The following is a 13,802-nucleotide window of genomic DNA, read 5'->3' as shown; positions in this document are numbered from 1 at the left end:
GGGGTGGGGGGGGGGCGGTAGGTACAGCCGGATAATATATACGCGTACACCTCCTCCAACAATGGGAAATTCCTATACGCGCACGCGGTCGTGTGTGTGTGTGTGTGCGAGAGTGGGTTTTTGCGGGAGAGAACACACACACACACACACCGGCGCACACACGCGCGACCGGAGAAAAAGATGAAAAAATAAAAAGAAGAGACCTCCTGCCATATATTGTATATAATATATATATATATATATATTATGTATGTGTGACGACAACGAATGGCCGGCAGTCCCGCGCGTAGATGATATCCGCACACGATTATACATACAATACGCACGCCGCCGTGTATTTATGCACACATTTATAAATATATATATATGCGCGCGCGGCATTATAATATTCGTTATTGTTGTTTATACGGGGCGAGCAGAAGGGTCCCGGCGGCTTGAGCGTGTGTGTGTGTGTGTGTGTGTGTCGCCATTGTTTTCCACTATTGTTGTTATATATATATATATATAGGTACGCTCACATGTAATATATTACGTATGTATATTGTGTGTATATATATATATATAGGTATATGTAAATACTGCGACTGTTCGCTTTCCACCGGCCCGTCACGCCGCCTCCCCGTCACGTCCATACCTACCTACTACTATTTCGTCGTTATTATTATTATTGTTATATTTTACTTTACCCCGTGCAATAATAATAATAATAATAATAATAATAATACTATATTGTAAAAAGCGCTGTTTATCTGCCACGACAGTCTAGGCGACTACAACTCCGACGGTGCCGTACGCACGCACGCACGCACGATATGAATAATATCGTCGTCTCCGTGGTTCGCGCAGTTTTTTTTCTACTTTTTTTTTTTTTTTTTTATTCAAAATGAGTAATGACGCGCATACAATATAATATAATACATAATAGGAACAAGAGGTTTATATCGTTGTATTATTGTAATATAATATATGGGCAGAGGCAATACCTGTATAAACGGCGACGGTCGTGAGAACGGACTGTGCGCGCGATAATATCGCGGGGCGCCGCCAGCAGAGATGGCCCCCGCCCGATTGGACGACGACGACGACGACGACGGCGACTGAACAATCCATGTTATTACTTATGTATTATAATAATATTGTACGCGCATAACATTAACGCATGCCCACTCGCAGTGGACGGTTGAATTTTCATCATGGAGGCGAAACCATATATTATATTATTGTACATTATAATAATATATACAGCTGGCATACAGTTACCCGTATGACAGTAATACAATATGATATACGGGTAGTGCTCTCTGAACCTACGACAGTTGTATAATCGTCTGCAGGGTACTCGCGATAAGTATTTAACACGCCCACTAAAACTTGTACCTTATCACAAACGATATTCGTATAACTATATTATAGACCTTGTACTATAGACGAGCGACGTTTGTAGTATATGGAAATCGTAACAACTCGATTTTTGATCACTCGATTACTCGTACGAACGGTAGTGCTGGGTAGCGGGGTGAGATAAAATATAGATGTATAGATTATTGTATTTTTTCGTAAAGATAGGCTACATCACTGCGAGTCGATGTTACACGTAATTTGTTATCTACAGAATTAGATCATATACACTGGATAGAGCCTGGATATAACCTAACCTGGATGGTTTAAAATCTTGAAGCATAGCTGTTCGTGCCCGAAGTCATCACTGCGCATGAGCAAAACTGTTTTATGATAAGAGATTACTGATGAATATACACAAAACACAAAATAATATTATAAGATATAACCGTCGTGAAGCACTAACTGATAATAATCATTATACGTTTTTTAATTTCTATTTTCCATTGAGAATTTGATTGTTTACATTGAGTTCCTTTACTAAGACTGTGAAAATTAATAAAATGGGAAAAATGATACAATTGTAATTAACTATTTAAGTATAATTTAACATTTTACATTGTAATAATCAAATAATATCTAGGTATATAAAACATAAAAGTAAGTTTGTGTAACATTTCATTTTTTTTAATTTCAAAATTTGTTAAGAAATATCAGTATTCAGACCATGAACTAAGATAATCTAAGATATCTTAGTTCATGATTCAGACATTCAGTACCTAATCGTCCTAATCACTATAACACATTATTGTTCCTTCCCCGTCCCGCGCGATCTATTTCATTTCTCACGCATGCGCGATAAGTACTTCGGGCATGAACAGGTCTGCTTCAAACACGGACTACGCGTTATATACGCTATAGCTCTATCCAGTGTATATATGATCTAAGTCTACAGTAGTATATGAGGACGTCTATGGACTGATATAAACCTGGTATGAACCGTGACTAAAATTTAAACGGCCGTGTCATCAAAATTCGCGTAATTTTTCTATCACTGCCGCGTATGCGTGTGCCCCAGACTTGGAATAAACGATAATGATTATTCACATCCCAAATATACATCGGGGCGTTGATGAATAATTCATGATTAACTCGTCTGTTCCATGTCTGGAGCACACTTTAAGGTAAAAACCCCATCCCCGGGTTCTATATTATATATACGGTGTCCAGAACCAGATCGATGCGAAATAATAATACTGAATATTGACTAAATGTTACCGAGCATCGGCCAGCGTTTTTTTTAACAATCGATACATTTGTTTACAATATTTTCAAGCGTATGTACGTATAATGTGCATATTATATTGATTATATGTTGTTAATATGTTATGTATGATATTATAATTAAAAATAATCAACAATTGTCTAGTACACTTATTTTGAATGATCAACAAATTTAAAGAAACGTTTTTTCAGCTCCCTACTTATTGTGATATACATAAACCGGCATGATTTAAAAAAAAAAAATCGAAAATAATATTTCCCCATGCATGTGATATAAACACTGAAAATGGCTGCACTTCAAATTGCTTTGATAGTCGTGGAAATAATCGTCTTTGTGGTGAACAATCAAACCACCGTTGTGTATATAGACTGTATAGGTAAATAATATTATTAATATAGTTGGACGGTCTCTGTGCAAAAGGGCACAAGTCAAAAAACACTACTTTTCAGGAGACACAAAAAACATTATTTTATAATTTAATTGGATGATCTAATACGTTTAATGTTTGAAATAGTTTATTTAGACCATTAATAAATTAATGATCATACACTTCATGACTAAATAATGGAATAATCGTATTTTTGTTGACTTGTGCCCAACTACAATATAATAATAATGAATTTCACTGACTTGTGCCCTATTGCACAATAAGAAAATGATTATTAATATTATAAATCCTTTTTTCCCAAAATAATAAAATCAATTACGATATTTTAATACCTTTTATACTTATCAAGTTGAATATAAATTTACAAAAATTGTATCGAAAACAATTGGGTAGGTATTTAAAAAGTAGCATGTTTTTTTAATTATATTTTATTAAAAACAGTAAGTTTAATCTATAGGTACCACCTATAGATTCTATAGAATTATCACAATTCATATTTTTTATTTAAAATAACAGATTAAAGAATAACAGATTAACATACAATTTACGTCTTACAAAATAATAAAAATATAAAAACTATTTTGTTTTAAGATATAACTTAAAAACTAAAATAACAAATACGCTTCTTTGCACAAATCATTAACTTAATAAAATATAATTAATAAAACTGTAGATATTTCCCACTTAGGAGTTAGGAATCATTATCATCTTCGGATGAAACTATTGCATCATTAACATTATCTGTGTTTGATTTTAAATTATAATAATAATGGTGATAAACTTCTGGTATGAATTGTAAAAGGGAAAGAAGGTCCTTTTTTTTTTCGTCGGCTATCGGTAAGATTTCGTTGTAGGCCTTTAGTAATACATCACTTTTTACTTTTCTGCGAATCATATTTATTTCTTCAAATTTATCTTCTGCGTTTAATGTACCTTTATATTGCACTATTGTCTTTTTTTCTTTTTCGTACCTGAACCATTTAACATTACGAAATAGAAAAATGTCTCCATTTTCATTTTTTTTCTTCATTTGATATTTTGTTTTCAATAAATTACCAAAATCAAAAAATTGATCTTGTTTCATTTCAGTGTTAATAAATTTATCTTTTCCAGCCCATTGGATAAGTTTAAACCAATCATGTGGATGATTTATGGAGAAGGGGTAACGTTTTTTTGCCTTTTCAATTTTCGCATGGTCCGAATCGCATTCCATTCGGGAATGACCTGGAACCATAAATTTATGGTCAATGATCTTTACATTTTCTTGTCTTTCCAAAAAATAAAGGCACATGGCCATAATTATTCCATTTTTATTTTGTCCTGGACAACAGTCGCTATACATAGTCACATGGGAAACGTTAGATGGCAAATTATTGAAATAGTGATAAAGAGATGAACCGATTTCATTGGCCCCCCTTTTCGCCAATGTTTCATTCCAAATATAATTTGAAGCAATAGATGACCCGGTATCATGTATGGTAAAATTAAAAGTCCACAGTTGCCTTTTATAGAAGGCAACAGAAGATTCCAAACTAGGAGTTGGTAAGCACTGCTGTAAGTCAAATGCGAGTACACAATGATTATCAGTAGATGTAGCAATGTCTTGCTTTTTTATACTATACGCTTCTTCAGCATCGTTATGGTGTTGAATTTGTTGATTTTTCAGAATTATATTTTGTTCGTTAGAACAATTTGTGTTAGTCAGTTGAATTTTTAATTTATCACAAGTAGAGCACGTATCTTTTTTTGGACTTTTAATTTTAAGACCAGATAATTGAAATATTTTTGGTATATTGTACGACTTACAGGTTTGTCTACAGTTTTAGAGTATTCGTCGTAAATATGTTGTAATGTAAAATGGGAAGGCAAATATTTTTTACTTGTTTCACGACGACAATAATGACTTTGATATGCTGGAAGGTTGTCAATGTGATTAGTTATATTTTTTATAACTTCAGGTGAAAATTTATTTCGCGGTACAGCCTTTCCTCTTTTATCTGGTGAACAGGTATTGACGGGAGAATTAATCTTTTTAAGACAGATATTTCTAATAAATTTGTCAGTTTCCCCGAATATTTTTAAAAAGCACCCCCTACACACTAAAACATTTTTACCGTCTTTGGGAATAGAGTAATGATATGTTTTATCTCGATTTTTTTGTTTTTCCGGGGTATCTCTTCTTTTTCTCTGTGTAATTTTATCGCTACTTGTTATTAAACCAGAAATAAATGTGATTCGCCTATCATACCTTTTAAAAGACCAATAATTGGTAAATATTTTTTGTTGTAACTCGCTATCAACTTTTTCTAGACAATTTGCTCTACATTTAACCAAGGGTACACAAACTCGCTTATCCATCGTTTTTCCCGTCCTTGTCTTATACTCATCACCAGAATTTCTTTTTAGTGTTATGTCATTTCTACGTTGTCTTGTGTCATTTTTCTTACTTACTCTCTTTTTTTTTCATTTCGTGTATGAACATTTTCTTCAACCATAGACATACAGATTTCAGGCACATAATTTATTATGTCATTTGCTTTTTCCTGTTCATTATAATTTTGCTATTTTAACAATAGTAAAAAACATTTTTAAGTAAAAATAATATTTACTAACTCTTTAATGCTAAATCTATAATATTATTAGTTACCAAATGTTCAAAAACTCCAACACACTCAACTGTTTCTACACATTCATTTTGAAAATGTTCAACTTCTTCTATAGTCTATTCAATAAATTGAATATTTATTTTAATTTTTAATTTATAAAATAATAGATAATGGATCTAATTCTAACCTACCTCAGATTCAAAAATTGTATTTGATATTATTTTGTTTTGAATATTGACTGTAGCTTGTTCAGGTTCGTTTAAAAATATATATTCAAAGTTGTCTATATTCTATACAAATAAATAATAGAAATTGTGTAATGTGTAGCTACTAATTAGTAGTTATCATAATTCACATAATATGATTTTACCATGGTAGAAAATGCTTACCATAACATCACAATATCCTATTCCTATATCATCTTCCTGCATAGGTATGTCTTCATTTAAACTTTTAGCATTCTCAATAACCTTATTAGCATCATCCTATTTTTAATGAAAAATAAATAAATGACTAGACTTTTTTTTTTTTAATCCAAAATAAAATAATTCACTAATAATTTATGAGTTTAAAAAAAAATTTCTTCTTTCTAAGTTATTTGGCTATTTCTAATATTATAATGTTTACTATTTTTACTAATTTATCTTAATATATAATATTATAAACTTTTAATTATAAATAGCTCAATCATTATGTCAATAATTTATATTATTATTTAAGTTTAAAATATAAAAGTAGCAGATTAAGCCATCAGATATTCTATATATTATAAGAATCAACACTGTTAAAAAATATTTGAAGAATAGGTACAATGTAAAAGAAAAGTATAAAAACATGAGAAAGGTGAATAATATTTTTTATTTTTTTAGTAATTAAGAGAGAATGTGTTAAAAAGTTAATTTCTTCAAATACTTATTCAAAATAATTTTAATTGAGAACATAAAACTTACTTTGACTAAAGATAAAATATGTTCAGGTGAATTAATAGTTTCCAAATCTACAAAATTACAGTCTTGCTTTTTATATTTCGCACTGTCGTTATTATTAATCCATTCCTACATTAAAACAGATAAGTATAAAGGATAAGGATTATTAAAACTAACTAGATACTTGGATAATAAGCCAAGTAAAATGGTTATCTGATAAAAAAAGGTTCTATGATGTTCATAGCTGTAAGTTTGAATAATATAGATAAATTCACTCGGCTTAAAACACAAAATTGGTTCTACTGAAGTACTGAACACAAGTTTACTATGTTGTATGCTTGTGTAGGGTTTTCTTAAGTCTTAAGCTGATTTAATGTTATAGGTTAACTTACTGATACATTTTTTTTACAATTGTAAAATGAAGTGTGTTTTGTTGAGTTTAGCTCTCTGATTAAATTTCTACGCACGTGTGCTTTAGGAACTTTATAATTAATATTACAACCATTAGAATCTGTTATAAAATTAAAACATCATATTTTTAAAATGAGTCATAATATTATACTGTAGACATGTAACGTAGGGCCAAGTGTTGCTCAGGTAATACTCACCACTTACTAGTCCTAATATCTTATTGGTTCTTCTCGACATATTTATTAAAATGTTCAGCAATGCTACACAAAAATGTAATTATATGTATTTAGATCTAAGAGATTTTTATTAGATAATATTTTAGATTTATAGCAAAGAGATCAAACTGTTATGGACAAAGTAACTTTCCTATACACAAACCAGACATCAAAATAACAGAATAATAATATAATAATTCTTCAAATAATGACTTGTGTCCTTTTGCACAAAGCCGCATACACAATTTCGAATATTGTCCTTTTACACATAACGTGATATTGACATAAGCCCTTTTACACCAAGAAAATTATATAATCATGACTAATGACTTATCGCACTATCAAATAACTTGATAATTATTGGAGATGTGTTAAAAACAGTGGTACCACTAAACGCAGCACAAAATTTCCTATAAAATTCATACATAACCCGAAAATGGCTAAAATTGACTTGTGCCCTTTTGCACAGAGACCGTCCAGTTGCACTCGGTATTTTTTATTTTACGATATTACACGTAAGACCCGTATTGTGTGCGACGATTACAGCACGCGTGCCGTCTGCGCACGTGGCTTTTGTTTGACAACATTGTCGACATTGAACACATTATTATATTGATATTATACTACTTGATATTTCGAAAAGGATTGATAACATATACTTATGCAGGTATTATAAATGTATAATAAATAATAATGCTTAAGTTACGGAAATTCCAACGACCGCTCTACAGGTATTCCTGTACATATATTTATCATTAATTTCGTAATGTATGAAGTGTTGAAGTCTGAATGCAGTATTGTTTGCGATTCATAATAAACCCGAGATTTTAGATTTGATTGATATACCCGACGCGACGAAAATATCGAAATTATTGGTTCGACGGATTCTTAGGTAAGCAGAAGTAATAAGTACCCACATCGATGTATGCAATCTGACGTATGACTAAACACAATTATTTTTCTCCAAAATCACATTTACGTCACACTCATGTGCAAAGCTGTTATTTTTAAGCTACGTAGATGAATAAATTGTAGATACTTGATGTCGAGCGGTGCAGTCCACATCGTAATTTAATATTAACATATTACTATTATCGAAACGAATCGATTTATTACAAGACTAATACAAAACCAAGTTATACATATACGCTTCTATAATATAAGAATACAAGTAGCAAAGAAAAAATAATTCTGCTCTTCGTCGCTCCCAAGCGAATACGGTCGATGTGACGTCTGATATTTATACATTATTACATTGGTATGCGATGACTGTGCTGTCAAGGACCATGGTATATAAATATACTTTCGCACCAAAAAAAAGTAGACTTCGTAGCGTATATTCATTCAGCTAGTTCGATCAGTTTTTGAAAACTTACAGTGCGTGATGTAAAATATTAAAATAATGAAGTACCATAATTTGGATGTGCCCATGAATTCCGATTAAAGAACGATGAGTCCACGAATCAAAGAACATGTTTTTAGCATTAACGGTCCGATGTCGAGTCACCTATTTTTCTGAGTATTATCAGCCAAGAGCGGTAATGTAGGTTAGGACCAGTTAAAAAAAAAACCATATTTAAAAATAATAGCTAACCTTTTACATTATATTATAATATTAGGTGGTAAACACAATAATAAATGCATCCAATATGATTATATGAACCATAAAACGATACTAATATTTATAAATCGTGATCCTTGACTTTGCTTGGATTTCACAACCCAATATATTATAGTATTATACAGTATACAGTTGTAGTATACACACAAGTAATGAAATAAATACAATAAATGGTGGTCACTTTGATCAAACCTTTACCGAGGTTGCTGGCGTTGAAAATTGTGGTGTTATAGATCTCACTGGAATTTGAAAAGAAACTCGTTCGGAAAGTTTTCACCATTGATATTATAAGCTCATAGATGCGGAATTGTATAAAACTCTATAATATGCCAGCATAATTTATACCACATATTAACCACACAACACGGCAAAACGCTCGGAGATTGTGAACCTCTCTTCAAATGATAGTCACCATCACATAGTTAACCACGAAACTCATAAACGGGTGAAAATTGGGGGTACTTAGCCCTCCTAAAGTCCTTCAAGCCCAAAAGTCCAATAGTTATTGTGAAGGGGCAAAGTCACTCACGATTTACGTTCATTTGAAAAATAATAGCCTCCCCCCTTGCCAATATTTTCAATGAATTTCCGCCAATGGTAAAACGTGACTTCTTGATAAATATTCAAGAGTTGTGATTGGTTGTACCACTTAGTTGACAACTGGTTAACTGTCATTTTTGTACCATATTCTCTCTTTTTTAAAATAATTTTTGTAGTCGATGTACGTCTATAGAAATAGGAGTAATATGTTATTCAATGCTATTTGAGATCTGGACGTGAATCTTAACCTTTATCAACAATTTTCGTGCAAATGTCTGAAATGCAAATTATGTGTTTATAAATAATATATAGATGATATAATATTTTAAAAAGTGTTGTGTAAGGAAAAATTATACTTCATCATTTCCCACTCGATGACACGTGCCATCCATTTCCCGAGGATTAGGTACCTACGAGTCAAGGTAGGATGCACAATAAGTTACCTATGTATTATTTATAATTTCGGAATAACCTGCAGTTATTATACCCGTCTACAACCATTATTTAGAAATAAATTACATTATTTTTTTGTATTTATCACATTATATAGTTAATATATTATAATTGTTCTGACATATTCAGACATATTAACGTAGAACCTATAACTATGTGATAGCTACAGAGGCGACATTTTTAAGGTACCTCCATACCACCACGTGCACTAAGAAAGGATTTTCCAAAATTTTCATTTTCTACAGGTGCTCTATAAGGATTTCAAGATTCACGATAAAAATCGAATTTGTTTTAATGGTTGCCATTGGCATATTATATAAAAGCATGCATCAAATTGTCTCATTTATGGGCTCGAATAATCGAATTATATCTTAAAACAAAAATGAGAGTTATTGAATGTATGTATCTTAATAAGACTTATGTACCTTCTCAAAAACTGCCGACCTATTTTGATGAAAATTTCAAATTTTTCTTTTAGAGATATCAGGTAAGTGTAACGAGTTATTAGTTTGAACCACGTTTTAAAATGTACCAAGTCCTATATGCAATCCGCTACAGGCGATTAATTGTAAAACTAGGTCAAATTAATTCATAGAGCATTATAGGTATACACTGACGCCGACATGCACATGAACTGAGGAACACAGCTAAGACCAAGATACACCTATATGGCTCTATATATATTTGATATTTTTTCACGCAGGCCAAGTCGTGTTATGAATAACAGATATAGTATTATGATATGGGATCATAACTCATAAATCATAATGTCCAAAATAGTATTTACATTCAAGAAATAAAATATTATCCACTGATAGTTAAAAATATTAATATTTTTATGCACACGAATTTAATCGCGACGAGTGAAATGTATTATTATTTGTCTAAACGAGCCTCTTAAAATATATCTAAATTGGTTATACTTTTTTTGATTCACCCAAACGGGTCTTGGTATCTCTTCAGTCACTTATGTAATATTCACGGCTAGGTTATGGTAAGGAACAGACAATGCTATTCACACGCCATCACCACAACCGTTATTTGAAACGAATATTGCATTTACATTTTAAATATATAAATAATGTGTGCAGAGTTCGAAAAGTTCACATTAAAATTAAACTCATTCTCGCTCTTAAAAAATCTAAAAAGTTCATCTGGTTGATAAAATTATTATTTAATAGTCTTTAAATGAAACTTTGAGAGGGTATAAATGATTTTATTTTTATATTTTATGTATATTTGCTATAAAATAAAACTTCTTTACTATAAACGCAATAAAATCATTATGTTACCAAAATTATTAAAACCAATGCCAAATAAAACGTACAAATTGTATGTAAAATATAATTCAAAATGTCTTTTAGGTAGCAATAAGGATAAAAGGATAGCTCCCCTCCGAAAATGTGACTGTATTCTTACACCGCCCCTTTTCCTCCATTACCAAAATTAAAGTGCCACCCACTATTGATTTAAATAGACATTAGGCACATACCATTTTTTGGCTCTAGATATTGAATCTGAAATATTGAATATCTGTATCAAATATCAATATATATGTTACAGCTAAAGTGTTGAATTCCGTTATTTTATGAAATAACTAGGTAGTTCATGAATTACCTACGAATGTTAGTTAAAGTATGAAATAATACATGAAAATTGTACTTTAACTAGTTATTTCATAGAACATCTAGTTGTTCAATACAATTTCAGTTTGATATCCGTTAAAGTATAAAATACATTAAAATTTAAAATGTGTATTAAAATATTTTATTTTACTGAATTAATTATAGTTATATTATTTATTTATTTGTTCATGTAAAGCTATTATGGCATTTAGAGTTGCATATTACCTCTTTTTTCTACAATCACATTGATTTGTGCCACATTTTTTAGTACAAGTGCACTTAAAAAAACCCTAATCAGTTCCCAGTGACTGCGCAGTTGCCGCAGATCTTAATGTAATACTTTTATTTGGAACAGCTTCTACAGCTAACAAATTTTCTGAACATACTGTGAACTAGGATCGAGAGTATAGTTGTAATAACACTCCTGTAATTATCATGTGTAGGTAGGTATCAAATAAATAAAAAATAAAAGGATGTCAATCTTATCCGATTTAATATGTTATATTAAATTGTTGAAAATTTTAGAACTATATTTGTTTATCATGATATTTTGTTATTTACAATTTGACACATTAACGAAGTGATGCCAGGGAGTGTATAAAATAACTAGTTATAGTATAAATTATATACATTAACTATATAAGCTTTAGTTATTTTATAAATTACCTAGTTATTTCATAAACTAACTGATTCAACACTTTAACTGTAACATATATACTACGAGTATACAGTATACAGGTAAACATCAAGTATGAAAGAAGCTAAAATTTAAAATTATTGCTACTATAAGATAAGTGTTAATTTTTATAATGATTTTTTAAACTAGTTTCACTTAAAATTAAAATATAATATACAAATTAAAGTCAATTTTTTAATTACTTATATATTATTAATAGTATTAGTGTTATAGGATATACTGATTTATTATACAAATAATAATAAAATAATTTGTGTTATATAATTTCATATTCATTAAACAACTATTAAATTAAACTTTTTGTTACTTTAGTATTCAATCAAATAATGTATAATACGTGTTCATATAATTTAAGGTTTAAATATTTGGAGGAAAATAGACATGATATAAAATATGTGGTGACTGGTGGAAAATGGAAAATGGAAATTATTTTTTTTTATTATAACAATGTAAGACAAGTCACAGCGGCAGGTATCTCATTTTAGTAGAAATATATTATGGCCGACCTTCAATGGTTAAAGTTTGAAATTCATATTGTCCCTTTTAATAGTTTGGTATCAATCCGTTATCTATTTAATAACTATTACCAATCATGACATAACAAATATACGGTAAAGTTTTACTTGTGGTCGGGGTTAAGTTTTTTTTTTGGATAACATTTTTTTTATTTTGGGTTTCAAATATGTTTTTTTGTTTCTTTATAGGATTTTCATTGGTTACATATCTTTACTCTCTATAAAATAACACTTATTTTGAAAAAAAGCAATTCATAGATTTTTTAATTTATTTGCACTATAAGACGTGTAGGTATATGGTAGACATTTCGAATTTCAAAAGTCCATTTTAAGAGAAAATAGAGATATGAGGGTTAGAAAAACCGACTGAAGTGTAAAGATACACTGGTTACTGGTATCTTGGCCGACGCTTTTCCGCTCGCTCTCAGATATACTGAATTATAAAAATATAATTTAAACCGTAAAAATGTACTAAAAAAAATGTACGTTTGTTTTTGTGAGATTTGTTATGTTTCAGTAAAAACTAGTCATGAGAAACCTGTAGTATTACATATAAGCTACAAAAATTGAAAATTTTATTACAAGAACAACTGAAGTGGGACCTTTACATTTTCAAATATTAGAGATGAATGTTAAAAATTATACAAATTTTAAACTACTAAATAGTTTTAAAAATATTCACGATTTCAACATATTTCGTAAAAATTCTAACTTCAGACTCTCATATAAATGTATAGTGGCTCTAGTGACATTCACGTGTCATTCTCAAAATATGAATATTAATGCAATGAACTTGCTTTTTCACAGACACATTCTCCCCAGACACCGAAGGTGCCTATAGGTACTCATACATTCTATCGATGTTGTCCATAAATCGTTGTGATGTTTATATTTGATCATATTGTTATCTTGGTAGACATATTCATAGCCGGGTTAGAGTTTAGCAAATGTAACCACTAACCACGTAATGTTTTCAAGTAAAGGTGGATTTCTCCTGAACCGTTCCCAGTCACGACGTTAGTTCTATATACTCGCAAGGCTTGAAAATTAGACTCCGGTAAGCACGGTTAATGATTTTTTAAATAATACAATTTTAAAAAGAAACTTATTATTTGATATTTGTTTTAAATGCTGTAGGCTGCTATCACCTAGAGTAGGCCGTTCGAATGGAACAGATGAACT

The 13,802-nt window shown here is 30.5% G+C and overlaps 1 protein-coding gene across 2 annotated transcripts; it reads right to left on the bottom strand.

Moving 5' to 3' along the window:
• Positions 1-4,027: 4,027 nt before the first annotated feature.
• On the bottom strand, positions 4,028-7,631 carry LOC111032174. 2 transcript variants are annotated; one of them, XM_022312406.1, is made up of 8 exons: positions 7,152-7,631; positions 6,936-7,054; positions 6,568-6,672; positions 6,007-6,102; positions 5,809-5,907; positions 5,659-5,733; positions 5,463-5,572; positions 4,028-4,235 (listed from the first exon to the last, which is right to left on the bottom strand). In XM_022312406.1, the coding sequence occupies exons 1-8, from the start codon at positions 7,189-7,191 to the stop codon at positions 4,193-4,195; spliced, it is 687 nt and encodes a 228-aa protein (XP_022168098.1). In that variant the 5' UTR covers positions 7,192-7,631; the 3' UTR covers positions 4,028-4,192. The 2 variants fall into 2 exon arrangements, with proteins under 2 accessions (XP_022168098.1, XP_022168099.1); XM_022312407.1 differs by lacking the exon at positions 6,936-7,054 and having other exon boundaries at positions 7,159-7,631.
• Between the last annotated feature and the right edge of the window lie 6,171 nt (positions 7,632-13,802).

The sequence above is a fragment of the Myzus persicae genome, unplaced genomic scaffold, assembly GCF_001856785.1.
Source record: "Myzus persicae strain clone G006 unplaced genomic scaffold, MPER_G0061.0, whole genome shotgun sequence".
NCBI lineage: Eukaryota > Metazoa > Arthropoda > Insecta > Hemiptera > Aphididae > Myzus > Myzus persicae.
This window is presented reverse-complemented; position numbering and strand designations above follow the sequence as displayed.

Bases quoted from the DNA above. Each gene is read 5' to 3' on its own strand.
- LOC111032174 (XM_022312406.1), bottom strand. From the start codon at position 7,191: ATGTCGAGAAGAACCAATAAGATATTAGGACTAGTAAGTG. The intron at 7,055-7,151 runs GTGAGTATTACC...ATTTTATAACAG, and splicing joins GATATTAGGACTAGTAAGTG to ATTCTAATGGTTGTAATATT. The intron at 6,673-6,935 runs GTAAGTTAACCT...GTTTTAATGTAG, and splicing joins ATTGTAAAAAAAATGTATCA to GAATGGATTAATAATAACGA.